The sequence below is a fragment of the Lissotriton helveticus genome, chromosome 4_1, assembly GCF_964261635.1.
Source record: "Lissotriton helveticus chromosome 4_1, aLisHel1.1, whole genome shotgun sequence".
In the NCBI taxonomy this organism is placed as follows: domain Eukaryota; kingdom Metazoa; phylum Chordata; class Amphibia; order Caudata; family Salamandridae; genus Lissotriton; species Lissotriton helveticus.
In genome coordinates this window covers 622,608,466-622,634,221 of record NC_136063.1, presented here as the reverse complement: position 1 = coordinate 622,634,221, position 25,756 = coordinate 622,608,466, and the positions used below count along the sequence as shown (strand labels likewise).

The 25,756-nt window shown below is 45.2% G+C and overlaps 1 protein-coding gene across 4 annotated transcripts in view; it reads left to right on the top strand.

The window, feature by feature from the left end:
• Positions 1-25,756, top strand: part of CHD7 (chromodomain helicase DNA binding protein 7) — a 771,490-nt gene that overhangs the window by 588,505 nt on the left and 157,229 nt on the right. For all 4 annotated transcript variants that reach the window (XM_078687262.1, XM_078687261.1, XM_078687264.1 and 1 more), the window contains exon 9: positions 1,276-1,359. In XM_078687262.1, the coding sequence (XP_078543388.1) occupies positions 1,276-1,359 (84 nt within the window). The remainder of the gene's footprint in view (positions 1-1,275; positions 1,360-25,756) is intronic.

The window sequence follows — 25,756 nt, the reverse complement described above, 5'->3', positions numbered from 1 at the left end:
CCCTCTGACTGATGGAAGAAAAAAGAGAGGCAACTCAATACCATAATGAGCAACCAGTTCCTGATATTAATTTAATCTTTTGTTGTTTGATAGTTGAAGAGTGTTTGACAACATTGGAGAAAGAATTAGTCGTGGACTAGATTAATTGAATTTCTGTATCAAGGTATCTCAGAGATAGATTTGTTATTAAAAAGCCAGATTTCTCTCCTACTGGAGATTGCCTTTGATTTCCATTTTTAACCTATTCTTAATTCCAGTACTATTGAAAAATTACTTGGCTTGGAAGAACAAGTTAATTAAACTGGGGAGAAGGGATATTCCCTTAGTTTCTTTTACCACTACAGCAATATTTGCAAACTTTCTCAAGTTTTTCTCCATTTGAGTTTTGCGTCTGACAAAAGGTTTAAAAACCTACACGTAAAAATGTTTAAATTGAAGTGCTGGCTTCAGTTAAAATAATAAAGAGAACATTGTGGAAATCACCAGTTCTCTGTCTCGGCTAATCCACCTCTCGCATCTTTTGCTCCATTGATATATTAGATGGAAAAAATTATCAGTAGCTACTAGATCTTTCATTACTTCTGCATTGGAGCAAGATTTGTAGCTAAGGGTGCACCCACTTCCTGCCCTTCTTTGGGGCATGGGGAAAGGAAGATTTAATGTTAAGGTATATAACACTGACACTAGTGTTTTTCTTGCTTCGTGCAGCTAATCCTGCAGTCGTTTAGATTTCACACTACCAAAGTAGCATGAGATTTCTGGGGTTCTTCAAGCAAAAATACAAATTGTATATGAAAAATCACACTGGACCCAAAATGTTTGTTTAGTTTCTTGAAGCCTGTGTGCTGAGAAAACGTATCCCGTTGCCTTGCGTTTCTACTTAGAAAGCATATCTGGTAGAGAGGTTCCACATAACCTCATTTCATCAGTTCAAGCAATCATTTTTGAAAATGCTAAATGCATGACATACTATAAGACCTTTCAGTTGCTCATTAATGAATTGTAATTTCACATTTGACTTAAATATTCTTAGCCACACTCTGCTGGAAAAGGTTTCACATAGTAATTAACAGGTACAGTTCAACTAGTTTTGGAGTACTAATTTTTCTTCGAGGACTGATCCTGCTGAATTACAGCATTTTGATTAACGTAGCTGTTTGGTGAATGGAATGCCTCTGTGACCCAAAATGTGAATTATTGATGATAATCACAGATAAATTTACTTCTATGAGAGGGATATTCAGAGGCAAAGATAACCAAAATGTTTCTTTCCAGATTGAAGATGATCTTTTCAATCCTGACTACGTGGAAGTTGATAGAATATTGGACGCAAATCTTAGCACTGATGAGAACAATGAGGTGAGGAATATTAAATTACTTTGTTGCAAGTTGTATTGATGATTTATTTGTTTGTCTATGCTTTCTATAAACACTGCTCTCAATAGTCATTGTCTTGTAGAAAAACGTTTAGTCTTGTTTATTTACATTGCATGGTTTCTTCTTAGCATGTTAATGTCAGTTGAGGTTGTCCTCTGTACTTAGTATAGTTAGCTTCAAAAGAATCTCATAGTGCATTATCAGTTATGAGGCCAACTGTTTGGCACATGTTGATGCATGTTTGTTCTGGATAATCCTGCTGAGAGGGATTCCAGAGGTGCAGGTGGAAAAGGGTCTTCAAACCTTCCAAAACCACAAGGTGTTTGTAATTGGCAGTGGTTGTTTCTGGAAACTAAACTGGCCCTTGGTGGTGAGCTTCTAAGAATGTCTTTATTCCTATCAAAGAACTCTGAAGTACATTTTTTGAGAGATAGGGGTGTCCTTCCATCCTCCTTCCAAGTCCGTACTGTCATTCCACTTTCGATAGGTAGTGATAGTATCCATGTGTGTTTGAGGCATGGGTAAAATACACTGTCGGTGTGGCCAAATATCTGGTCATTGAAGGTTTAAACCATGAGAGATTGGTGTCATATTTTAAGGGGCATATGCAATAGGATGATTATAAGTCGAAGGGTTGATAACTTCTGCTTGTTCCTTCTCTTGTGTCCCTAGAGCTGCCTCATTGCACATAACCATAATGTCAGTCCCTTTTATTATTTTCTATTGAACACTGGAAATATGTAGATAAAGGCTCATCAGGTACAATAAGAAATCTGCGTTATTAAACTATTTAGGAGGCATGTAAAGTACTATGCTGGAAAGTTGGTTAAGCAAGTTTTTATGTCAATGCTGATACGCTGTTTCAATCCTGGCAATGTGAACTCGGCTTTCCATCCTTTCGCAGGTGTTACTGAGCTTTAAATAGACATAGCAACCTTCTGGTGCTCTGTACATACAGTTCTATTGAATTGTGTATTAGTAACTGTCAGGAATGTGGTTATTAATGTTGGGCACCCACAGAAACTCCATAAACACACTCTGGCTAGGTCACAGTCCAGAGAGAATCGTTGTTCAAACTCTGTCTATGGTACTTTCAGTAAGCAATCGCCAGAAAAGTGCATGTTAAGTTCAAGCAGTATCAACAATTTTAAAGCAAAGAACACAATACATCAAAATTCTTCCACAGCCAGTTTTAAAAAGAGAACTTTTTAATGAGCAAAATACACCAAGATCATTAAGATATGTTATAGGGGAGCCAGAGATATACACTTTTAAAATTGTAGGTCAAAAAGTAACAAAAAAAAAATACTGACCAGCACCTAAGTACACTCTCGGACCCACTGCAATAGAACGGCTATTTCAATGCACGAAGTTGTTTGTCCTGGTCAAAGTTTTACCTCTGACTTAGTCTCTAAAATGGAGGTCAAAATATTCCAGTGGGTCAATATCCAAGACTGTGGCCTGCAAAGATCTCTCTAATCCTGATATGTCATTGAGTTCCCATTGAAACCTGTTGGTTTTGAGGCCAAAAGCTCTGAGCTGGATGAGCCGGATTTCGTAGCCACAAATCTCACTCCGCAGGTCTGATGCATTTGCCACCTTGACCAAGGTTTTACTTTCGTACTTAACTTTTTGGGGAAGTTGGAGTCTTCCAGCAGGGCATGGCTGCAAGTCTTAACCAAGTTGGTCTTCATGCAGCTAGATTTTATTTTTTTATTTTATTTTTGTAGTTTGTAGAGTGCACAGCTATCCCCAACGGAGGTGTACCGGCGCTAATTGCGGAGTACAAGAAGAGGAAGCGAACTGCCAATAAGTTTCCGGGCTAAGGGAGGTTAAAAAACATTGTTTTAGGAGTTTGAGAAAGGCAAATTCCGAGTTGGCATTCCTTATGGTCTCGGGTAGGGAATTCCATAGGTGTGCCGTTCTTACCGTAAAGGATCATCCACCTACTCTGAACCTATATCAGTACGGTAAAAGAGAGGGACAAACTTGGTTTTCTTACCATCTCAGGTTTGACCTCCCTAGCCAAGTTCTCCCGATCCAGGCAACCCTTAGCAAATTCTCCTAGGCCACCTGCCCCAACATTTTCCAAATGCTGGAAAAGTTCCTACTAGTCAGCCCTGCAGCCCCTAATTCTAAAGGCAGCCTTCCAGGCCGGAGTTCAAATGCAGTTTTTGTCCTATAAGGAGGTGAATAGGAGGCCAACTTCTTGACCGAAGGAGAACAGTTGCAATTCATGGTTGCCAGTAGGAGTCAGGAGGCCTTAAGTGAATCATCTTCTTTCCAGCAAGGTGTTCTTTTTTAGGTCTCGCCTGTCGATGCGCATGCGCATCGAGCAAGCGAGACTATAGGGGCTCATCGACTCTTTATCTAACTTGCAAGGAATCGTGGCGATTCCTTGCAGTGCCCGTGACTTTTAAGCTCAATGCGCATGTGCATTGAGCTTAAAAGCGCGTGCACAGCCGCCCGCATTCCTCCGACACCTTTGAAGTGAAGCTTAGCTTCACTTCAAAGGCCCGGCTTCTTCACACCCACATGCCGCTCTGCCCCGCTCCGCCCCCTCCCCTGAGTCATCCTGCCTGCCCAGACTTCTCCTCCCCCCTACTTACATCCCGCTTTCACTTGTTTTTTTGTTCAGGTACGTCTAACATAAGCTCAGCTTCTACCGAAGCCTTTCGATCTCAGCTTATCACCGGCCTTAGTATTGCACGTTTGGCAGCTTTTTATTAGGTTTTTTTTTGCCTTATCGGCCCTTGTTTGTACGGAGTTTTGTGCCCCCCCCACCCCCACACACACACATGCCATGTCTACCGTTGTCTAACTTGGACCGGTATTCTTTCTTAAAATACCTTGTACATCCGGTGTCTTGCTTATCATAGGAGGCCCCCCATGCACTGTCTTAAGACTTCCTCTTATCCCACAGGCCGGGAGGCTTACACCACTAGTAGGGCCCTCTTTCTTTGGCCCACCAGCGCGCTACAATATACCGCGCACACATCTAGTTTCCTTACAGCGCACGATCTGTGCCTCCTTATGCGCCCAGTTTTTGATAATCGCCATTGCACTACTGCGCGCCGCCTCCCCTGCGTATTATAGCTTACGAAGTTTACTCAAACCACAGGGCTTTGCCCTTCTATTATGTGCTTATTATGATCGGTTTGAACATACAGGGCTTTCTCTCACTGTATTTTTCATACGCAAAACTCTGCTTTCCTGAATGTGCGTAGTTATCGTTTTTCGTATCCCACTGTTTGTGTGCCACCCCGCCCCCCTTGTTTTCCTATTATGGCAGTTAAAATTAGTTTTAAATCACAGGGCGTTGCTCTTCTATTATATGCCGGTTTCTTTCGTTACAATTGATTTTACATACGGGGCTTTCACTCTTTGTGTAGTCCGGCACACCACTTTACCCTTCACTTTTTGCTCCCTCTCCCATATTCCTCTTGCTCCACGTGCTTATTCGGCATCCAAACCTCACGCGCCCCACCCCCTCCCTTATCCCACTTCCTGCTTGTTTTAACAAGATGATAACTACAGCCTTTGGAAAGGGCTCCGAGCTATAATGCGACTCCGGCTTCAGATCAACGTGTTTCTCTCTGTCTCGTGAAGTGTGGAACCCTTGCACAGTGGCTCGTACTGACATGCATATTATAGCTATTGTTAACATGTGGTAATGAGGGTTTCAAGAGTGCTAAGAAGAGAGGTCACTGCACAGGGAATGACAGTGTGAAACACACGAGCATCCAGCCAAGCACATGATAATGGGGGGTACGTTTATTGTATCTTTTCTACTTTTTTTATGTTTCTCTCTCTTGGTATTTCACTCCCCTTTTGACTTCTTCACTCGAATTTCTCGATTTTATCTCATTGTCTTTCTTTCCTTTCCTCTGGCCCTCTTCTCTCTCCTTCTCTTTTTTCCAGAAAAACAAGCATTTGCAATGCAATAGGTCTCGCATTTGCGAGAGTATAACCTATTGGCATTGTAAATGACAATGCCTTTTATTTATGTTTTCAAAAGCAACACATAAATAAAAGGCATTGCCATTTACAATGCCAATAGCTCAAAGTCTAATAACTGCGAGACCTATTGCATTGCAAATGCTTGTTTTTTTTAGATGGCGTCTGCCCAGATCAAGGTATGTTCTGAAGAGCAGAGGATGAAGCTCCAGATTTATCCTGTGCACTAGCCAGTGACTGAACACCCAATTTTAATTATTTTCTTGCAGTCCTCCTCCTTCATTTGCAGCTTTTCCTCTTTGCCTTACTGTAAAATTATATTTAGCATCCCGCATTTCAAGATGGGGAAAACCCACCGGCTATACATTCCTATGATGGATGCCCTCAGGGAAACACGTTGGTCAATGCAAAATTAACACTTTTTAAAAAAAAAAAAGTTAACTTTCACCTAAGTTTCCAGGGTTGGATTAAGAACGGACCGCCAAACTCATAATAAGGCTCTTAGTCTTTCGTCTCTTTAGGTCCAACCATAGAGTAATATAAATGCCCTGAGTAGTTAACGATCGAGCCAGACATCAGTGTGACATTGCCTCACAATCTGTCATCAGAAATTGCCCCAAATGGCACATTCACCAATAAAAGTTGAATAGTAAAACAGATATATTAGATAAATCACCAAGTTGCAAGTGCACGTATTCAGACTTTATTTCCTTTGCTCAGATACATATGATTGGCATTGACAATGCATTGTAGAGTACGTATTGTCTCAATTTGAGTAAACTTTTGTTGGCTTTCGATCTCTAAGAATCAGTCTCAAGTTTTGAGCATTTAGTCATACAATTCCACCCTTTCACATAAAATCCCTTTCCATTGTTGTTTGACAATTATCGTCAATTTTAGGCTTAAAGATTTGTGTTCTGTGATGTAGAGGAGCTTCTGGGGCTGCATTAGACATGCGGCGCATATTCATTTATTGTGCCCGGTGTGCCTTTAAAAAAGTACACCTGAAGCAATGAAGGAAAATTAGCCACATTGTGGGGAATGCGCTTTACCCAGCGCTTTCACATGAAATAAGGAGTAGCTGCCTCGCTGACCCTGCCGCCGCCGTGTGACCACGCCCCCTGCCACCGAGCGGCGTGGTCTCCTGCGGTCTAGCGCTGTGCTCGCTGCTACTGTAGGCTCCTGTTCCCCGTTTTCCTTGCTGTGTGCCCCTTTGCCTGTCTGAGATTGTATTTTGTATATTTGTATTCTGCTCTGCTGTATATTTCTCGCCTGTCCCCCTGTTTACGCTCCCCCCGGTCTCCTCCCTCCCCGCTCCCCACTTCCCGCCGCTGCCGATAACCACGCCCCTTTTATTTCTGTGCCCTCCCCGCTCCCGCCTCCCAGCTGCTCCGCCCTCCCTCGCACTTGGCCATATATGGCGACCGTGCGACGCAGGTGAGTGTGACCTAGCTTAGGACACCCCCCGCGCCGCACGGCCACCAGCTGCTGCGTGTGTCTCCCGCCACCCGCCTGCCTCCCTGACCCTGCCTCCGCCGTGTGACCACGCCCTCTGCCACCGAGCGGCGTGGTCTCCTGCGGTCTAGCGCTGTGCTCGCTGCTACTGTAGGCTCCTGTTCCCCGTTTTCCTTGCTGTGTGCCCCTTTGCCTGTCTGAGATTGTATTTTGTATATTTGTATTCTGCTCTGCTGTATATTTCTCGCCTGTCCCCCTGTTTACGCTCCCCCCGGTCTCCTCCCTCCCTGCTCCCCGCCGCCGCCGATAACCACGCCCCTTTTCTTTCTGTGCCCTCCCCGCTCCCGCCTCCCAGCTGCTCCGCCCTCCCTCGCACTTCGCCATATATGGCGACCGTGCGAACGCGCAGCGGACGCGCCGATTGTGCGTCGAAGGCGCGCCAAAGGTAAGCCCGTCTGCGCCCGGACCGCGCCCAGCGCCAGGACCCCTGGCTCCCGCAGACCCCAGCCCACCCGCCGGACGTACGACGCCGCCACCCTCAACGCACTCAACACCGGCCGAATCCCGGGATGCTACCGAGCCACCCCGAGACGAACCCACGGACCCTTCAGCTGTCACGCCTGCAAGTTCTCCTGCAACCGGACCTGCCCCGCTCCAGCACCCGCCAAGCCGAACACCTGCAGCAACCACCTCAAGTGCATCCTACTCAACACCCGCTCCGTCCACAGACACACCATCGAACTCTGGAACCTCCTCGACACCACGGTTCCTGACGTCGCCTTCCTCACGGAAACCTGGATGAACGACTCCTCAGCTCCCGACATCGCCATCGCCATCCCAGAGGGCTACAAGATCACCCGAAGAGACCGCGGCAACCAGACTGGAGGAGGCATCGCCATCATCTACAGGGACACCATCCGCATCACGACCAACACCGACGACACCCTGAAAACCGCCGAACACCTGCACTTCCAGATCCACACGGACCCAAAAACCACCCTCAGAGGCACCCTCATCTACCGACCCCCGGGACCACGCACTCAATTCAGCGAAGACATCGCCGACTTCATCTGCCCGCATGCCCTCCCCTCCGCTGACTACATCCTCCTGGGGGACATCAACTTCCACCTGGAGAACAACAACGACCGCAACACCACCACCCTGCTTGACAACCTCGCCAACCTCGGACTTAAGCAGCTGGTGACCACCCCCACCCATCTCGCCGGACACACACTCGACGCTGTCTTCTCATCCAGCAAGGACATCATCTTCAGCCACGCCACCGGACTCCACTGGACGGACCACAGCTGCGTCCACTTCAGCTTCAGAAGGACCACGATCCACCACCACCAGCAACAGGTTGCTCGAAGAAACTGGAACAAGATCACGGCAGACCAGCTCGCCGTTTCCCTGAGCCAGTACCCTCCCGCCAGCTCAGCGAACCCCAGCCAGGCCGCCGACAACCTCACGAAGTGGATCAGCAACTGCGCAGACGACCTCGCCCCACTGAGGACCCCGCCTAGCAGACCCGGCAGCAAGAAGGCCCCATGGTTCACCGACGAACTCAAGAGCTCCAAGAAGAACTGCCGAGCCCTCGAGAAAGCCTGGAGAAGGGAGCCAACACCGGACAACATGACCACCCTCAAGCTCGCCACCCGGAAGCACCATCAACTGATCCACGCCACCAAGAAAACAGCATTCAAGGACCGACTGGACAACAACGCACACAACTGCAAGGAACTCTTAAACATCGTGAAAGAGCTCTCCAACCCCAACGCCGGAAACAACGACATCACCCCTTCGCAAGACCTCTGCAACTCCCTCGCCTCCTACTTCCACAACAAGATCGCTGACATACACAACAGCTTCAGCCCACAAACAACGCTCCCCACGACCGCACCAACGCCCCCCACCACCACCCTCAGCGCCTGGACCCAGATCAACACAGAAGACACCATCTGCACGATGAACTCTATCCACTCCGGATCTCCGACCGACCTCTGCCCCCACCACGTCTTCAACAAGGCCGACGCTGTCATCGCACCCCACCTGCGGGACATCATCAACACCTCCTTCGACACAGCCACCTTCCCTGAGAGCTGGAAGCACGCCGAACTCAGCGCTCTACTAAAAAAACCAACAGCGGACCCCACCGAACTCAAGAATTACCGCCCCATCTCGCTCCTCCCGTTCCCAGCCAAAGTCATCGAGAAGACCGTCAACAAGCAGCTGGCCGCCTTCCTCGAGACGAATGGATCCCTCGACCCCTCACAGTCTGGCTTCCGAGCCAACCACAGCACCGAGACCGCCCTCATCGCTGCCACCGATGACATCCGAGCCCTGCTGGACAACGGTGAAACAGCGGCCCTCATCCTCCTAGACCTCTCCGCGGCGTTCAACACTGTTTGCCACCGCACCCTAGTGCAGCGCCTCAGCAACATCGGAATCCAGGAGAAGGCACTGGAGTGGATCATCTCCTTCCTCGCTGGAAGGACACAGAGTCCGCCTACCACCGTTCAGATCGGCAGCCACGGAAGTCATCTGCGGCGTTCCCCAGGGCTCCTCGCTCAGCCCCACCCTCTTCAACGTCTACATGAGCCCCCTGGCGGCCATCGCACGCCAGCACAACCTCAACATCATCTCCTACGCCGACGACACCCAGCTGATCCTCTCCCTGACCAACGACCCCGCCGCCGCCAGAACCAACCTCCACGAAGGGATGAAAGACGTAGCCGAGTGGATGACGACCAGCCGCCTGAAACTAAACTCAGACAAGACGGAAGTCCTCATCCTGGGCTCCTCGCCCTCCGCCTGGGACGACTCCTGGTGGCCCCCCGCCCTGGGCACCGCACCCAAACCGACAGACCACGCACGCAACCTGGGCTTCATCCTGGACTCCTCCCTCTCCATGACCAAACAAGTCAACGCCGTCTCCGCGTCCTGTTTCAACGTCCTGCGCATGCTACGAAAGATCTTCCGGTGGATCCCCACCGAGACCAGGAAGACGGTCACCCAGGCCCTCGTCACCAGCCGACTAGACTACGGCAACGCCCTCTACGCCGGAACCACCGCCAAGCTCCAGAAGAGACTCCAGCGGATCCAGAACGCCTCAGCCAGACTCATCCTCGACATCCCCCGACGCAGCCACATCTCCGGACACCTGAGAGACCTGCACTGGCTCCCCGTCAACAAGAGAATCACCTTCCGTCTCCTCACCCACGCACACAAAGCCCTACACGACCAAGGCCCGAGCTACCTCAACAACCGCCTCAACTTCTACGCTCCCAAACGCCACCTCCGTTCGACCAACCACGCCCTCGCCGCCGTCCCCCGCATCCGAAGAGCGACAACAGGTGGAAGGTCCTTCTCCTACCTGGCCGCCAAGACCTGGAACACCCTCCCTACCGACCTCCGCCTGACCCAAGATCACCTCTCCTTCAGGAAGAAGCTCAAGACCTGGCTGTTCGAGCAGTAGCGGCACCCCACCCCCCCAAGCGCCTTGAGACCCTCTGGGTGAGTAGTGCGCTCTATAAATGCCTTGATTGATTGATTAAAGCAGCTCGTGTTTCACTGTGCAGGCGGGCGCATTCAGTGACTACACCCACCTGCAAGGGGATGTCTGACAGTGAGGGCTTCTTTGCCTCTGCGCATGCGTCAGTAATACGGCGCAGGCGCAGCAGCAAAGTGATTATCTCAATTGCATGAGGCACGCCCTAATGCAAATCAGGGAATGCCCCCTTGAAAACGCCGTGGCTTTGTTCGCCAGTGCTGTGGTATTACAGAAGGGGCCTCACAAGCGTCTGCAGCCTCTAATGTAATACCAAAGTGCCCCGGGGGCGTTCAAACGCCCTTTGCGCCCCCGGGGCACTTAATGTAATACAGCTCTTGATATCCACAGGAGGTTGATCTTTATTCTCTGAAGCTGCTGTTTCATGGGCCCCCTCGTGCAGTTTTGTTTTCTGGAATTCTGAAATCAGTTCTATTAACTGCTTGAAACCTATTCCAGTGTTACCTCCGCGTGTCTTATACTCTGGAGTGCTGGCATGTACACCACGGAAGTCTTATGGCACAAGTGTTTGTATTAACTTATTATAACATAAAACAACAAGCAAATTAGCAAGGCTCTTTTTGATACACCGAACCTATTGCAACACAGGACTGATTTTGCTCTTATGCAAGGAGAACATGAACATCTGAAATGATTCCCTGCAAAGATTCGCAAATAGAACCAATTGTAAAGTTTTCAAATGTCCACGTAAAGCCTATGGGTGCGGTTTAATGTGTATTGTTTTGAATGATCGCTGTTTTTTTCTTTTCTTGTTAATGCGTAGCACCAATATTATTCAATGGATGTGCTCTCCGTATATAATACCAACCATGATCAATTTGTTTCATCTTTTACATTTGGGTGTACTAGCAATTAGCATAATTAAGGAGTTGTAGTGGTTGCATGTTTCTTTAATGAGCAATGGAATTATACTATGTAATAGAACTTTATTGAAGGGTGTTCTGGGATTGTAGAATGTCATGATTCAATTTACTGTTACCTGTATGATCTGCTGCATGCACTTTTATCTCCTGAACTACGAGTCAAATAAATACGTTGTACCAATTCCTGGATGTCATATTATTGATGAAGAGGTCACTACAGATTGGCAACGAGATGGGCACAACTTGTAATCAACCTCCACTACGATTTCTTCTATTTTGAAAATTCACCGTTTCATCTACGTGTTCACTCTCAACTCTAATCGTGAGTAATTCAAAGAATTGTGAATTTTGAAGCACCTTTGAACCTTGAGACTTTATTTTCCTAATTCGTTGGTGGATAATTACAATGTTGTAGCTCCAACGTTATCGTTTTGATCTTCTGAACTCAATTTGAAGCCCTCGCGTGTATTTCTACAATTAACTGTTTTGAAAGAGGAGAGGTGGAAGAACTACAGCATACTTTGATGAAAGCCTCATCATTTTGGGGAAATATTTCCTGGCTTTACTTTCCAGCGTGCGATTCGGCTTATTAGCGTTGTGCGTTTTTTTAAAAAAAAAAAGCATTTAACGCTTACCGAGTGCCGCGTTCTCACCCTCGCTCTTCACAGCTTCATGCGCGCAGCAACGTCATTTTGGACAATTGAATCCTACTCGCGCATCCATCCATCGCATCAAAGCGCGCCTACGTGTGTTTCTTCAACGTCGCAAACGTCATCACGCTCTTCACCGCCATCTTGTGGTTACTAGGACAACAAAACCACGGAAACGAAGAGCGCTTTCTCCAGTCTTCAAGTGGGTATTCATGACTATCTTTTATTCAATTTTCAAGCGCTTTCCACAGCAATCAAATTGGATAGCACATTTTTCATGAAGCATATCATTAAGTTTAAAAAGTGCATGCAGCGTGAAATTTATTCTTGAAGTCCATTCTTTTCGTTCGCTTTTTAGATTAAAAGAGAACAATTATATTTCCAGTACTTCCACAAATACTCCATTCTTTTATTTTATTTTTGCATTCTTGAGGACAATTGTGTGTATTTTCAGCCTGTCAGCAAATATTTCTCGACATACTTTTTACGCTTTCAGTAACATTAATCTTGACAATCTTCAAGTTACTGAACTTACAGTTTAATGAACTCGACGCTGACAACTATTTACAAGAATATTCATACAATTTCTTGGAGTAATATTGTGCACGCTGATGCACACAGCTCTTACTTCTTAATCTGGCAATTCTCATAATTACACCAGTGAACTATTTGTTTCGACTTCAAGTTTGGAATTACAACACGTAGAATACACGTCAGCTAGCCGGTCAACATCATCTCACATCTCGCTTTCCAACGCGATAGCATCATCACGATTAGTGATACAGTTGTTGACTATCTTAAAAAAAAAAAAAAAAAAAAGAATAAATTCTGCAGGTCTTTGAAGGGTTATATGTTCCACTACTCACGTTGTGGAAATATCAAGAAAGGCAGAAGCACTAATGGAAACAAGTCATTTTTACGTGTAACAGAAATTTCGTGAAGCATCAGTTTAATATTGGACCACCGTGTATGTATGTATTACTAACCCAATTTGTTTTGCAGGTTGTACTTAAAAGAGTTATACGTTCCACTACTTGCGTTGTGGAAATTTCAGGAAAGGCAGAAGCACTGACGGGAACAAGTCATTTTTACTTGTAACAGTAATTTCTTGAAGCATCAGTCTGATATTAGGCCACTTTGTAACTCGTGTTTGAAAGAAGTTTTTTTTTATGAAGATATAATTAGTATCCCTTTTACATGAAGACATTTTTCAGTTAGTGGTTGCTTTCATTTTTCAACGAATACAAGAATTGTTTGGTATCTGCGGTTTCCCTTTATATGAAAATATTATTCACGAAGTGGTTTGTTCGAATTTAATTGGAACCATTATTCACGTAGTGATTTATTCAAATTTATTTGACAATATTATTCACGAAGTGGTTTATTCAAATTTATATGAACACATTATTAACTAAGTGTTTTTTTTTTTCGAATTTCAATTGTTGTTTCACGAAGATATCACGCATGAAGTGGTATTTCAAATAATTGTCTAGATATTGTGTTAGACATCAGTTGCGGAAAAGTCATTTCTAATAACTAACCACTTTTCTTTCAGGTTTTCGTTTTCTGTAAAACGATCAATAATGTCTCTGACAGCAAATGGATCAAAAACGGTTACCACCAGGAACAAAAATTCAGAATTAGACAGGGTTCCATGGAAAGGTTATAATGCAGCTGGTGTGTTTGATAGTGCTCCTGGCCTTTCTGAACAAGTGTGGCTGAAGGAATACCAGGATGACACAATTTTGCATGCAGTCAAGGACAAAATCGTTAATGGTTGGTCAACCAAAGCTAAGGGTGATCCAAAATTGAGGCCATTTTGGAAAGTGCGAAATGAACTGAGTATGAAAATGGAATTTGTTTGCAGGGGAGGAAGGATTGTGCCTCATTCAGGTATTAGAGACAGGATTATGGATATAGGCCATGCAGAGCTCCCAGAAATCTCTCGCACCAAGAGAAACATAAAGGTCTTGTATTGGAGGCCTAAGATTGAGGTTGATATAGAGAGAAAAGTTCGTGAATGTTTCAATTGTGATAGTGCAAACAAAACCCAGAAGACTTTAGATCCTCCTTTGGCGTTAGTGAAGGATTGTGAATTTGCTCTATGTTACAAGGAATTAACTTCTGACCGGGTTGTTGGGCATACCAGGAACAGGTCTTTACAGGACAAGTTAGGGGTTAACTGTCTTACAGATACTATTGCCTTTGTTGGAAAAACAGGATTGGCTAATCCTCGTTCTAAAGCGATGTTATCGCAAGGTAACAAGACGTCAGTAGAAACGGCAGGAGAAGTGGTAGAAGAGGGAACAAGGTATAAGAATCTTGAAACCGATATGTTTGAGGAAGGGAAAACAGGTTTCCATGTTAGAAGAAGATTTAGAAGTAATGAGATAGAGAAATGTACCAACGTAAATTGTGTTGGAGGTGGAGGTTATTCACATGTGGCTCACGTTGAAAAATTTCCTGTTAGTTCTACCTTGTGCTGGGAGTGTGCAATGAGTGGACATTTTTCGCGAAGATGTAACAGAAAGAACAAAAAAGAGGTGCGTGTTCGACATAAGAGTAATTGTTCTGCATCAATGTGGAACAAAGTGGATTCAGGAGCCTCTAATGTCTCATCATTTAATCCTTTTTGCGATATTTCTGTGAGTGGAATTATATTACGATTGGTGGTAGATTCGAGTTCACCGTTCACTGTGGTGCCGCAAGAGATGTGGAAAAGTCACTTTGTGGATAAAATAGGAGGGTGGTTAGAAACTGATGATGTTATTGCCGAAAGTTTTACAGGAGGAAGAGTTGATATTCTAGGGTTTAGGACCCTTATGTTTCGTTTTAAGGGAAGGCATGCTATGGGAAAACTGTATGTTACAAGAAATGATCCACCGGTATTAGAGTGGAGGGACTTAAAGTTATTGAACATCAGCCCCTGAAAGTTCTCTGAGATTAGGGTCAAACAATTGTGGCCACTTTTCTCCTTTTCTTCAAATATCCTGGGTATGGGTATTCTGGTTATGAGTATGGATACATTCAGCATTATATCCCTTTGCGGGAAGTTTCGTCCTTTTCTCGTTGTTTTGGTTGCTGGAAGTAGCTCACCTAATTATAATACTAAATAGGGGAAGTTTTATCTGGATCTTCAGCTAGAATAAATAAGATGTCTACAAGTCTACAAGTTTTCGTTCATAATATACAGTGTGTTCCTTGCTTAACAGTAGGCATTCTATGCTGCTTTAGGGATTTACCCAGGACCCAAACTTATGTAGTGTATTGATTCGGTATTTTAAGATATTATGCCTGTTTAATGTTTTTTTTTTTTGCAAATATTATATGTTGTGTACTGTTTCTAGCAAATTTCCTGGGGTGGTATTAAAAGAAGATGACATAGAGATTATCTTCTGGGGTTAAAATGTTGAACTAAGTTCCAAAAGTAAAATGTTCCAGAAATCTTTTGGACCGATAGAAGTATTAAAACATATTGTTATGAGCATAGTTTGACAAGTAAGTATGTTAAAAAAAAAAAAAAAAAAAATGGAATCCACTGTTACTTTCGTATTAGGCTGCCTTAACAGTGGTGTTCCATTTTGAAGCAGATGTGTTGTAGAATTTTGCAACTAGTTCAGGTAGAATTCATTGCTTTACACCACCCCTGGAAGAAGTATAAAAAAAAAAAAAAAAAAAAATGTATATATTCATAGCAGTACTAAAGCTTAGGCATCGCAAAAGTTATAGTGAACACTTTTCTTAGCTTAGTTGTATAACCAGAGGCTAATTTTGATTCAGAAGACGTGGTAGATAGTGGTAGAGAGTATAATATTTAATTGTTTTTTTTTTGTTTGCAAATCTTAAGGAAGGGGATGTGCAGGGTGTAGCAATTAGTCTTGCCTATCGCTTCTTTTACTTCCACGCATGTTTTAGATATCCTTGCAGATCAAATTATCCAGGTTCCTTCTGCAGATGAGATACACTATTCTGGAGTGACAAACTCAGGCAGTTCAGCGTTTGTGAATATTTATTTATTTGTTTATGTTTAGTTTTATAAAGAAGGGGGATGTGTAGTGGTTGCATGTTTCTTTAATGAGCAATGGAATTATACTATGTAATAGAACTTTATTGAAGGGTGTTCTGGGATTGTAGAATGTCATGATTCAATTTACTGTTACCTGTATGATCTGCTGCATGCACTTTTATCTCCTGAACTACGAGTCAAATAAATACGTTGTACCAATTCCTGGATGTCATATTATTGATGAAGAGGTCACTACAGGAGTCCTATCGAACTGACATTTTTAGAAATGAACTACTTTGCTGGAAGTAGCTGGATCCACGACACATCTTTTGTTTGCCAAAAAACAATGGTCTGAAGCGATGAGTACCATGTCCGCGAGGGAGATCCCCTGTTCCCCATGCCCTTCAGCATTCTACTGTTTGAAATTGGTTTGTTGCCCAGTGTTAGTTCTTTAATGGTCACCGTGTGTTGATTAACTGCAGCGAGCAGTGTAAGTGGTCCTGGCTATCGGGTGCTGAGATACAACTGCCTAGGTAGTAACCAGTGGCAGCTGGTGGAATTTGAAAGTGGTGGGTCATATGCAGAACGAATCAACGTATGCTTAACTGTTCTATCTGTACTGGCTGTCCTGCCTGTCACTTTTCCCATTTTTCTTTCTCAAACTCATTCTGCCGATGTTACGTTTCTGTCTTGGTTTGTCTTTTTCCATTCCACTCCGTATGCCTGCCTGTATATTACTGGGTGCTTGTATTTTACTCTACGTGTGTCTGCTTTTCTATCTCTGTGTCTGTCTCTTTCACTGTACGCCTGTTTATGCCTTACTTTGTCACTTTGTCATTTTGTCGATTTCACTGTCTTTCTGAGTATCTGTCTGGTGCCCCGTCTGTCTCTCTCTCTACGTTGCTGATAACTCAGTGGGCCTCACAACCTCGTTCTTGTATACCCCTAAAGTAGCATATTAATGATACAAGCTGAAGATTATATTTCATATTTTATCAGGCCACTCTGATACACACATAAAAAACATACAGGCTCTTAAAATGTAAGGTCACCGGATTTTTGCAGAGCCCCAATAATAAGTTCATAAACCGTTTTTGCTGTGAAGGTTATCGTAAGTAAACAAAGTGATTGGGTGCCACTGCGCCGACTTTTGCCATTACAAGAAATATTAACGTTGTTAACCCGGAAACCAATGTGAAACCAATCCTCTGAAACCTCTCTGGTCAGTGGTCACCCATAAAACCTCATCACTGTCACAGTGAAAATGTGGCGTCTAGGATGCAACGTTTATTAATTCACAGCAGTCGGGAAAAAGGTGGCAGCACTTACGTTTAATCTTGGAGTATTACTATATGTCGACTCGCCACATATCGTACCTTGTGTGCACCCACACGCGTTTCACACCCTAAGCATATGCAAATGAACCCCTGACCCGTCGCGGCAGGCATGATGGGGCGAGAGTTAATTTAATTAATAGAATTTACCATGCATCTCCTCCGGTCCCACAAACTAACTTCTCCCCGCTCTTTTCTTTTGCCGCTCAACAAGAAACTAACTGCAGTGCCAAATCAGGAGATTGGATGCGACGGGGGGCCTGGCGGCTGGCATTTGATAGGGCCTGGGGCGACATTACGAAAAACACGTCACCGCCCCAACATGAGCCTATCTTTAGACACCTGCACTAAACTAGGCATGTGCAGCATACCTAATGGGTCGTGAATGTGAGTGAGGGGCAACGCTCCTCACTCACATGCGCAGTCAGATGGCCCATCTTCTGGACTCCTGCCCATCCGGCCCAATAGAAGCCTGAAAAACTAGTGGCATGCATGAAATGGATTTGTAAAACTCTTGCCCCAAGATGGTTTCAATGTGAAGGTCTACAACTGCGCAGCTCATATGTCTGTTAAAGCAGAACCTGCAGAGCTCCTGATGCTTATTTTCCCCTTGCTGCTCCAGACTCGCACAGCTGTGTGCCTGCCCCTCTAGCGTACTCTGTGTAAAAGAATGCCAGGCTGACCTATGCATCTCTGCCCTGCACACTTTCGCTCTTGATCCTAAAAATCACTGCAGTCTTTTAGAAATTGACTGTGCTCCCTAGCAGGCCCGGCTTTAGGGCGTGGCGGCCTCACTGGGCGCTGACCTCGAGGGGAGCTCTGTGTTTAGCAATAACTAAAGATTTAAAAACACATGTAGAAGTGTTCCTTGTGCATCCAGCTTTCAGGCAGCAATAAAAATGTCAAGATCACTCTTGTGGATACTCTTCCTGCTGGAGAGAGATCTGAGTTTTGTCTAGTAGTAGTTTTGACATGCCATAAAGCAGCAGAGAGGGTTACTATGCCTGCTGTAAAGAACAAGTCTGTGTGGATAGCTGAGCCGATTACTGCTTTTATCACAGAGAACCTTTTGTTACTGCAGGTCATAAGATACAACCCTGATATAGTACAGTGACTGTTATGAACTGTTATCAAAGAGTTGCACGCAAACTGCATAAAATAGGTTAGTACCTTATGACCCCCCCCAGTCTTTCATTATTTATTCCTAATGTTGCTAAAAAGGGTTTGTTAGGGTGGCTTTTACCAGTGCTTTAAAACAAACGGAATGTATGTGAGAAAGGGGCTATGGAGAAATGAGGGGTGCTTTTACCCAGTGGTAGTGAGGGAATCCGAGGAGGAAATGGGGGGAGGGGGGTTGATGCCAGTAATTGTCGCACTGGTTGCCACCAGTGCTAAAGTCGTACCTGCTTCCTAGACTGTGCCCTTGTCAAAAGCAGGATGATTGTATCCCACCCTAACATAGACGCAGTGCTATGGAAGTTCGAGGCATTCAAATAGGTGCTTCTGGATGGCATGTGTGTGACGTAAATGCCAACGGTTGCAGTGCCGAGAAGTTGTAAACAGTGGCCTATATATTACAGGTTTCTACTGGCTCTACTTGCAACGGTTAGAGGTGGCCTCCGGAACAGGTCGCAGCAGAACTCTAGATGTAGCATTATCGGTTATTTGTTATCTATGTGTCTTACTACCGCACCTATTTTTCTGCAGGTTATCTTTTTCTTCCGTCCTACATTGATCTCCTTGTACTTGTCCCCACTTTGAGGTCATGAGATACAAGTAAGATACTGAATAACACATTTGACTTAAACAATTGTTCTGCGTTTGGCTGGGCGGGTACGCATTCACTAGTTCCTATGCCGTAACTGTTCTTTAGATGTGAGGAAATATTGCATCCACTGCTGTGCTGACTGCCCCTTGTTTGGGTGTGTCTCCTAGGAACGTATTTCTTTAAAAATCTATTTATTATTCAAGTTTCCTTGTTAATTAACAAACTACAACTTCCAAACTCGTGCAAAGAGTGAAGGGTCATAAAACAGCCAACATCGCATTATCTATAGTCATGTGAAAGTGCATCATATGTCTATGTTCATGGCAGTTCCTGGTCGCCGGGCAACCTCTTGTCCCTTCTGTTAACTCTATTCTGATTGATTCGGCCAAGGACCATTCCCCCACATCGCATAACCAGCTGCCTATATTTAGCATCTTGAGGCTCAACGCGAATAAAACTGAACTACTGGTGTTGGAGAAATCTCCATCCATTTGGTCATCGGCATGGTGGCCTAAATAACTTGGCACCCTCCCTAAACCATTAGAACAGGTTAAAAATTTAGGGGTCAAACTGGACGAGACTCTATCCTTCGAACAACACACTAGAGGGATAGCAGGGAAATGCTATGGGTTTCTTAAGGTCCGACGCAAGACCCTGGACTCGCTCCCTGCGAATAGCAGGAACACGTTAATCCATACACTGGTGACACCCCATCTTGACTATAGTAATGCCTTATACTTAGGCCTGAGTAGGAAATGATTGCACAGGCTCCAATGCGTCCAAAATGCGGCAGCGAGACTGGCTCTCAACCTCTCCAGAAGATCCTCAGGGAAACAAGCCTTAGCTCAACTCCACTGGCTCCCTATACGGGAGCGCATGATCTTTAAGAGCATGTGTATAACCCATCGCATTGCTTAAATGTTCAATGTTGTATACTTGTAAAGCGCACAGCTGCCCCAGCAAAGGGGCGTCCCGGCGCTGTATACCGCTGGGGAACCCATCCTGGCTTTCCCTGTGAGATGGTCCCTCCTGGGCATCTCCAAGGTGAAGACAAGCATCCCCGGCGCTGATGGGGCCGTTAGTAGAGATTAAGCAAGCTATTGCCCAGAGTTGCTGAGTGGGACCCATGGTTGGAGTAGGCACCGAGGCGAGAATTATCGAGTCCGCTGACCATGGCCCAAGACCCTGCCGCGTCGGGAATCGAACCCTGGTCCCGGGTCAACCTCTGCTTCCGGGTCTGCCGCCTCTAACCAGTGAGCCACACCACTCCACTGAGTGAGGTCCTGTATATCTCCAAAAGCTATTGACCAAATACCACCCCAATCGTCTTTTACGATCCCAGGGCCGTATGCTCTTTCAGGTGCCAAGAATTCAGCGGGCACGGATGGGTGGACGGTCATTCAGATATCTGGCTAACAAACAGTGGAATGACCTCCCCATTGAGCTCCGGATGGAGCCATCTGAACAAAACTTTAGGCGCAAATTGAAAACCTACCTATTTCCCAAATCTTGAGTTCCTCCTGGTCCTCTCCCTCAGCGGTCTTCCCGTTTTGGGGTGATGTGCTGGTAATCAGTTTTAAAGCGCGGGGACACACTGTTCCTAGTGTAACCAGGCGCTATACAAAAGGTGTTATAAAAAAAAAAAAATCAATGTATTGCCAGCCTCCTCCTGGCAAGCAGAAGTGGAAAGTTTATAAACCTTTGCTTTTGTTTATCTTTCTTTTAGTACTACTGGCGTCTATGTCCAGTAAGCACACCTGTGGGTGAAGCAATAATCCTACTCTTATCACTTCATGATATCTGGCGTGTCACTAGTTCCCAATCAATTATTCTCAGACGATCTCGAGTCAAGGGGTGATAAGTGGCATCTATTTCACTGCATTTGGGACGCTCCTTGTTTTTTTGTTGGTTTAATTTTATGCAGCATCTGAGGTGAGACAGATCTTGTGTACGAAGACTCCTATGCACGTTTGTTGCTATAGCTATTTCGTACATGTAGCGTCGATGGCACATTTGCCTCACTTTGTTTGTTTGGCTTGTACATTTGCAGTTCATGCTTTAACCCTCGTGTGTGCAAGAGGTTTAGTTTACATTGAAGTACAGGTGATAACGGTTTTCTATTTTACTAAACCTTGAGAAAACCTTTTCTCGTTCAAAAGTGGTTATAATTGGCATTTGGTAGTGCTCAGTAATTCACTCCTGTAGTTGCTTTTTTACTATTTGGGATGCAAGTTATAACTAGCTCGATATCCGAGGTACTCCTGAACTACTCCTGTGTCTGTATCTCAGGAGCAAAACGCACTTTATGGAATAAGAAAAAAAAAGGTCTCTTTGGACCATGTTTGCTTGTAAGCTATTGAACTATGCAATGCACTAATCTGTTTACCTGCCACCAAGCGTGAACTTCGGATAACAGAACAGTTATAATGGAAGCACGAATGTGCGTACTTTGTAATTTAGGTTGAGAGTTGCCTTTGTGGTGGGAAAAGCTGTTTAGTCCTTTAACTTGTTTTACGTACATAATACGGCAAACGATATACCTTTTTAAAACAATGTTTAATACATTTACTTGAAAGTAGAGCTGCGTCCATAGCTTGTGTTGTGAAGTAGAGGGAATCATACTTGACCCAAGTGGTGAAGTTTGAAAAAAAACTCTGAAGGAAAAATAGAAACCGCATTTATTTCGACCTATGATTATTGGCAAGAAAAGGCTGCAACAGTGAATGGAGTGCTGTCTTGCATTATGTTTAGCATTTTAATGTATAAAATGAGTGCATCGTTTTTCCAACTGCGTTTGAAAGTACTGGATTTGAACATATACAACCACTGTTTTGCAGCGTGAATCTTTCTGAATTCACTATGCTATGCATTATTCCACCATCGAGTTGTTGGGTCCAAAATTGTGGTCTTTTTTTCTCTTTTTTTTTTTTTTTGCGGCCCTGGTGGGTTTCAACATACCACCATTTGGTGTCCTTCGTGACGTCGACGTGCTTCCTCCGGAAGCTCCCACCTTTGGTCGCCATCTTCAGATACTTTTTTCTGCCGTTGGGTCTGGATCGTTACCGAAGAGTTTCAGTTTTTTGGATAAAGAATCAACGGAAATTGGGAAAATCAACGAAATCAGAGTTTTTCATCACACCCGATTACAGGTCAGGCAACCGGAACTACAAAGGAGAAGAATTTCTCACGAGATCTCGACGTTCACCCGAGAATGCACACACAGGGGGCTCCCTGAGCTCAGGAATGGACAAAACTCCCTTCACGTTTTGCAACAATTGGCACCACAAATACGCCCAGAAGGACCAGCATCCAGTCTGCAACCTCTGCCTGCCGCTCGAGCACAACAGCGATGACTGCAACGCGTGCTCGGCGTTCACACCCAAGAACCTCGGGTAAGAGAGAGACCGAGAAGGGTGAACTACATCATGTAGGGGCAGGTGCCACCTCCATCGCTTTGAGATTTGGGCCTCTCCAGTGGAGAGGAGGACAACCCCACCGAAGGACCGGATGACTGCACTGTCGTTGAAGTCCAAAAGAAAATGTTGAAGGAGGTAAGAGTCGATACTCCCAGACACTCGACCAACACTAATAAGAGTGAAACAAAGTCCTCGAACGGAGCATTGCCGTCGAAGCACTCGACATAAGCAACAGCACCCATGGACAAACAGACCAGCGAATTCTTCGGAAAGGACTCCAGACGGCGAAGACGCATGAAAAATCAAGGTCGTTGAAGGAAGCCCCCCCGAAAAGGACTCCATGACGCCGAGAAAAGAAGGGTCAACAACGACTTTGATGTTGACTACCTCTAAGAGCTCCAACTCTCGACGCCGAACAAGCTGCCGAGATGGATAGGAAGAAGAGGAAGCTCGAGGCCGAAATGGCGAGCATCCTGCAGCGGAAAAAGGACTTTGATGAAAAGATGTGCCAGTACACCATCCCGCCAAAGCCCATGGCCAAAGTCGAAAGGGGCAACAAAGACCCTGAACTGCAGAAAACGTCTGAACCGGTCGAAGAACAGGAGGAAGAGGCTCTGTATTACTTTGAGGGAGAAGGCGCGGAGGAACAGCAAACCTACCAGGACTCTATGTCCTCGTAGACGCAAGACTTAAGAGTGGCATGACCTCGACACTGAAATGCCGGAAGAAGGAGTAGACACATACCCTTCGAGGCCTTCACCACCAGACGATATAGGGATCTATAATATGGTGGTCCAGAATGCTGCAGAGACATATGGAGTGAAATTGGAGGAGAAGCCCAAGGCTCGTTTTCTCCTGGAGACTCTTTTACCTACACAAGCAAGGAGTCCATTCCTGCCCATGCTCACTAGTATGCTGGACCAGGGCAGAGAGACTTTCAGGGAGCCAGCTGTATGTAAATCAGTGACTCCGAGAACAGAAAAGTAGTACAAGCACTCCTCAAAGGACCCTGCATACATTAAGGCACCAGTGCCAACTGATTCAATAATTACTGCAACAGCTAGGAAAAGGGCCATTGTGCCCACAAATGCCGGACCACCTCCTGACAAGGCGAGCAGGAGAATGGGCCTCATGGGGAGGAAAGTAGAACGGAGTGCGGCAATTCAATGGCGCCTCGCCAACTCAAACGCCCTAATCAACAGACACGCATACCAACACTGGGAGGAAGTGGGGCAACTCCTGACCACCTACCGGATCTGTACCGGCAAAGGGCAACCCACCTGGTAGAGGAAGGGAAAAACATGGCGAACACATGTTAAAAGTCTGCCTTGGACGCAACAGAGACGTCCAGCAGGCAGATGAAGATTGGGGTGACGGAGAAAAGGCACCCATGGCTTAGGATTTCAGGATTCAAGCCTGAGGTACAGAAGAGCCTGAACACACCCTTCAAGGGAGTGCAACTTTTTGGGACACCACCTGACAAAGTTTACACAGCTCAAAAAAGACAACAAAACTGCAAGGTTCATGGGAGCACTGCAGTTCAGAGGGATGAGAAGGGGTACATCCTCAAGAAGGCCAAATGGTATGGGGGACAACCAACCTAGTGCCTCGCACCAAACCTTCCGACAAGGTTATCAGGGAAACGGCCAGCAGCAGTTGAACTGGCAGTACCAGCCACGAGGCCAGTCCTTTCGAGGTCGCTCAAATGGACGAGGACAGGCACAGAGAGGAGGGCAACTACCCACCTCCAAGTGACTTCGCCGAAAGGCAAACGCCTACCCAGATAACACCTCTAGGGGGGCATCAAAAGAGAAGGAAAGTCCAAAAACAGATTTTACAAAACAAACCGTTCTCCGAACATATAAGCCCAGTAGGAGGCAGAATAAGGAACTTCCTCCAGGAATGGAAGAAGGTCACACCGGACAAATGGATACTAAACATCATACAATCCGGCTACTGTATAGAGCTAGAAAAACAACCTCCAAATAAGAGGCCAAACAACAAGGCGCACTCAGCAAAATAACTTTCACTCTTGCTACTAAAGGCACAGGAACTGCTCAACAAGGAGGCAATGGAGATAGTACCATACAAGGAAAGAAACAAGGGGGTTTATTCCAACAACTTCCTCGTACCAAGCTCTGACAGCGAGCAAGCTAATGGGAATGATTGAGTCATGTATACACCTGGTCCCAAATATTCGCCTACACAATGAGACCGTTCCAGGAATGGATACAGCAGCAATAGTCTGAGGCAACGGAGTTGGGAAGATCTAGTGGTTGTCACATACACAGTGCATCAGAAAATAGCATGGTGGAATAAGGAAAACATATCACAGGGAAAACCATTCACACAGCCAACTCAATCAGTGACAATCACAAGAGTCGCCTCCCAGCTTGGGTGGAGCGCGCACATGAACAAACTCCAGGTGAGGGAATTATGGTCTCAGCAGGATGCGGTCAGACACAACAACTACCTAGATCTAAAAACAGGGTTCCTAGCCTTAAAAGGTTTTCAAAAGGAGCTATACGGAAACAGGGTGTTCATCCAAACAGACAACACAACCACCATGTTCTACATGCACTTATCGGTTTACCTGCCACCAAACTTGAACTTCAGGTGTTCGGATCACAGAGCAGTTATAATGGAAGCACAAATGTGCGTACTTTGTTGTTTAGGTTGAGAGTTGCCTCTGTGGTGGGAAAACCGGTTTAGCTCTTTAGTCCTTTAACTTATTTTACGTACATAATATGTCAAACGATATACCTTTTTAAAACAATATTTCATACATTTACTTGAAAGTAGAGCTGTGTCTACAGCTTGTGGTGTGGAGTAGAGGGAATCCTATTTGACCCAAGTGGTGTCGTTTGAAAAAATCTCTGAAGGAAAAATAGGAACGGCATTTATTTCGGCCTATGATTATTGGCAAGAAAAGAATGCAGCAGTGAATGGAGTCTTGTCTTGCATTATGTATAGCATTTTAATGTATAAAATTGGTGCATCGTTTTTCCAGCTGCGTTTGAAAGTGCTGGATTTGAACATATACAGCCACTGTTAAGCTAAATAAAATGGACACCACCACAAAGGTTAGTTGACCTAAGTTGTTTATAGGTCAGGACATCATTCGATCAAAAGGTATAGGACTGCCCTGATATCAGAGTATTGTAATGTCTGCGATGAGATTGGAAATGCTGTAGAAATAGTCATACTGGTGCATTTGCCTTAAAATAACCCGTAGACCCAAAGCTTGTCTGTTGACGATATCTTTAAGACAAGGTTAAAAAAGAGGGCAATAGTGTTGGTATTAGCAAAGCATGGAAAAGCCATCAAGGGAATGACTCCAGAGACGCCAATGGTAAGTGCAT